Source organism: Oncorhynchus clarkii, unplaced genomic scaffold, assembly GCF_045791955.1.
Source record: "Oncorhynchus clarkii lewisi isolate Uvic-CL-2024 unplaced genomic scaffold, UVic_Ocla_1.0 unplaced_contig_7924_pilon_pilon, whole genome shotgun sequence".
Lineage (NCBI taxonomy): Eukaryota > Metazoa > Chordata > Actinopteri > Salmoniformes > Salmonidae > Oncorhynchus > Oncorhynchus clarkii.
Genome location: NW_027261004.1, coordinates 74,732 through 77,500, shown reverse-complemented (window position 1 = coordinate 77,500; position 2,769 = coordinate 74,732). Strand labels below are relative to the sequence as shown.

The 2,769-nt window shown below is 41.5% G+C and overlaps 1 protein-coding gene across 1 annotated transcript in view; it reads right to left on the bottom strand.

Moving 5' to 3' along the window:
• LOC139403158 (CD209 antigen-like) overlaps nucleotides 1-1,636 on the bottom strand; it is a 6,824-nt gene extending 5,188 nt beyond the window's left edge. The window contains exons 1-4 of the mRNA XM_071146861.1: nucleotides 1,356-1,636; nucleotides 1,027-1,128; nucleotides 479-922; nucleotides 266-408 (exon numbers count right to left, since the gene is read on the bottom strand). Coding sequence (XP_071002962.1) covers nucleotides 266-408; nucleotides 479-922; nucleotides 1,027-1,128; nucleotides 1,356-1,497 — 831 coding nt within the window. The 5' untranslated portion in view covers nucleotides 1,498-1,636. The remainder of the gene's footprint in view (nucleotides 1-265; nucleotides 409-478; nucleotides 923-1,026; nucleotides 1,129-1,355) is intronic.
• Between the last annotated feature and the right edge of the window lie 1,133 nt (nucleotides 1,637-2,769).

Here is a 2,769-nt window from a genome sequence, read left to right as displayed (position 1 = left end):
GGGGTGTACTCACTTTTGTGATATACTGTAAATATTTACACATGTTAAGTTTGCTGAAAATAAACGCAGTTGACAGTGAGAGGACGTTTCTTTTTTTGCTGAGTTTATATAATCTCATGCAAACTTTTGTTTCTGACAGGAAATGGTAATTTATAAATTGACAGTGACATGAACATTTGCGATGCAGTTGGTTATACATGTGGAATACTAATCAGAGAAGTAGATGATAATAAAGAGACAGTATTAATAATGTATTATCTATTACCTGTTCTTCTCTGCTGTTTATAACAACCAACTCTCCTCCCATTGTTCTGCACTCCCTCTGACCGGCCCCAGCTGTGTTCATCGTGGAGGAGACATAATAACAGCTGGTGCCAAACTTCCACCATTCAGCTAGACAGGGTTCCTCTGAGATAAACAGAACAACAGGCATTCAAAAGTATTCTATGTACTAAATTAAAAAATGAATTCCACTCACCAGATAACTTAACCCTGGTCTGTAGCTGGTCTCTCTCTTCAGTCAGGTTGTTGTAACTGGTCTGTAGCTGGTCTTTTTCTTCAGTCATTTTGTTGTAACTGGTCTGCAGCTGGTCTCTCTTGTTAGTCAGAAGGCTGTAACTGGTCTGTAGCTGGTCTCTCTCTTCAGTCATGCTGTTGTAACTGGTCTGTAGCTGGTCTTTTTCTTCAGTCATTTTGTTGTAACTGGTCTGCAGCTGGTCTCTCTTGTTAGTCAGAAGGCTGTAACTGGTCTGTAGCTGGTCTCTCTCTTCACTAATGCTGTTGTAACTGGTCTGTAGGTGGTATTTTTCTTCAGTCATGTTGTTGTAACTGGTCTGCAGCTGGTCTCTCTCATTAGTCAGAAGGCTGTAACTGGCCTGTAGCAGGTCTCGCTCTGTTGAGTTGCGATGACTACTGACTCCATCTGTAAAAAGGAAGAGTTAATCAAAAATATAATTACCTCACCATTGATGATTAAGTATGATTAAGTATGCTACTTAAGTCTCAGTGACAACATACTAAACTTACAGTAGACAGCCAGGCCTATGATCCCAGCCAATAGGAGAACACACAGCAGCCCCAGACACACTGCAGCAACTCCAGAGGGTCTCTTCCACCACTGAACATGTACTGAATCACAAATGATTAAAGATCTTTGGTAATGTGTTTTACTGTTTCATCCAGGATTGGGACAAATAAAGCTAGAGTACTACAGGGTAATCTCACCTGTTTCGTGTGTGTGTGTGTGTGTGTGTGTGTGTGTGTGTGTGTGTGTGTGTGTGTGTGTGTGTGTGTGTGTGTGTGTGTGTGTGTGTGTGTGTGTGTGTGTGTGTGTGTGTGTGTGTGTGTAATCTTACCTGAAGCAACAACTCCATCTCTTGGACTGGGTTTGAAGGCTCTTAAGTTGGCATATAATTGACCATCCATGTCTGTGTTCTTCATTGCATCAGGCTCATCGTCTTTAAATCCATTTGAATTTTCATAGACTCCCTCTGACATCTTAACCCACTTGTGCTCAAATACAGTAACTTCAAATTCTAACCTCAGCTCTAATCTACGTCTGCAGCTGTGTCTTCTCCCTGCACTGTCCTGCGTATGTGTGATTTACTGTAGTGACACTATTGTTTTAACTTTCAACTGTGAAGGGGAAACTGGTCCCCACGTGACTTGCACCAGCCTTAGTTCCTAATCTGAACATGTTTGTTTCCCACAGTGTTCATCAGTTTTAAACATATGATTCAACTGAAGTGATAATATACTACATGATATGACTCTATATCATGCTATATGTGTGAATTCACAGGGTCCCAATTTTGGATAAATCACATATGCCCTACAAATATATCCTAAGTTTACAGCACCCCCAGCCTTCAACTGGAGAGACAATTATGTCTTGCACTCTGTGACTGGTGGTGCAAGGGGAAGTAGCCACAAGACACTGATCTTTGGTCTGTTTTGAATTTCACCACAAATGCTTAAAGTAAGGATTTGGGGAGGGAACCCTGATTCTAGATCTGTACCATATAGGGTCTTTGTTCTATCTATGCTGACTGTGGAGAGATACTCAGAATGAAAAAGCCGAAGTTCTGATGATATCTCCATAGTTTCAGATTGACAGATTTAAGAGAAAAAAAGAAAGAAAAACTCTTCACATGTTTTATGACAAAAAGTTCATATTACCAAAGTGTAATTTAGTATATCATAACATATACATACCGGTTACAACTAATGACAAAACTCATTGCACTGATTCCACTGTTCCACATGACATCTACCTACAAGGAACTATTACACAACTCTATAGCTCTAGTCTATTCCACAGGAGGAGAGAAAGCATCACGCAGATCCTTAGATACAAAGTCAAAGGTGTCCCTCTGGTGGACGTAATACTAACTACAGGTACAGCTGTGGTGTTGGTGACAGAGACCTGGGTGGATGTAGTACTAACTACAGGTACAGCTGTAGTGTTGGTAACAGAGACCTGGGTGGATGTAGTACTAACTACAGGTACAGCTGTAGTGTTGGTGACAGAGACCTGGCTGGATGTAGTACTAACTACAGGTACAGCTGTAGTGTTGGTGACAGAGACCTGGGTGGATGTAGTACTAACTACAGGTACAGCTGTAGTGTTGGTGACAGAGTCCTGGGTGGATGTAGTACTAACTACAGGTACAGCTGTAGTGTTGGTGACAGAGACCTGGGTGGATGTAGTACTAACTACAGGTACAGCTGTAGAGTTGGTGACAGATACCTGGGTGGATGTAGTACTAA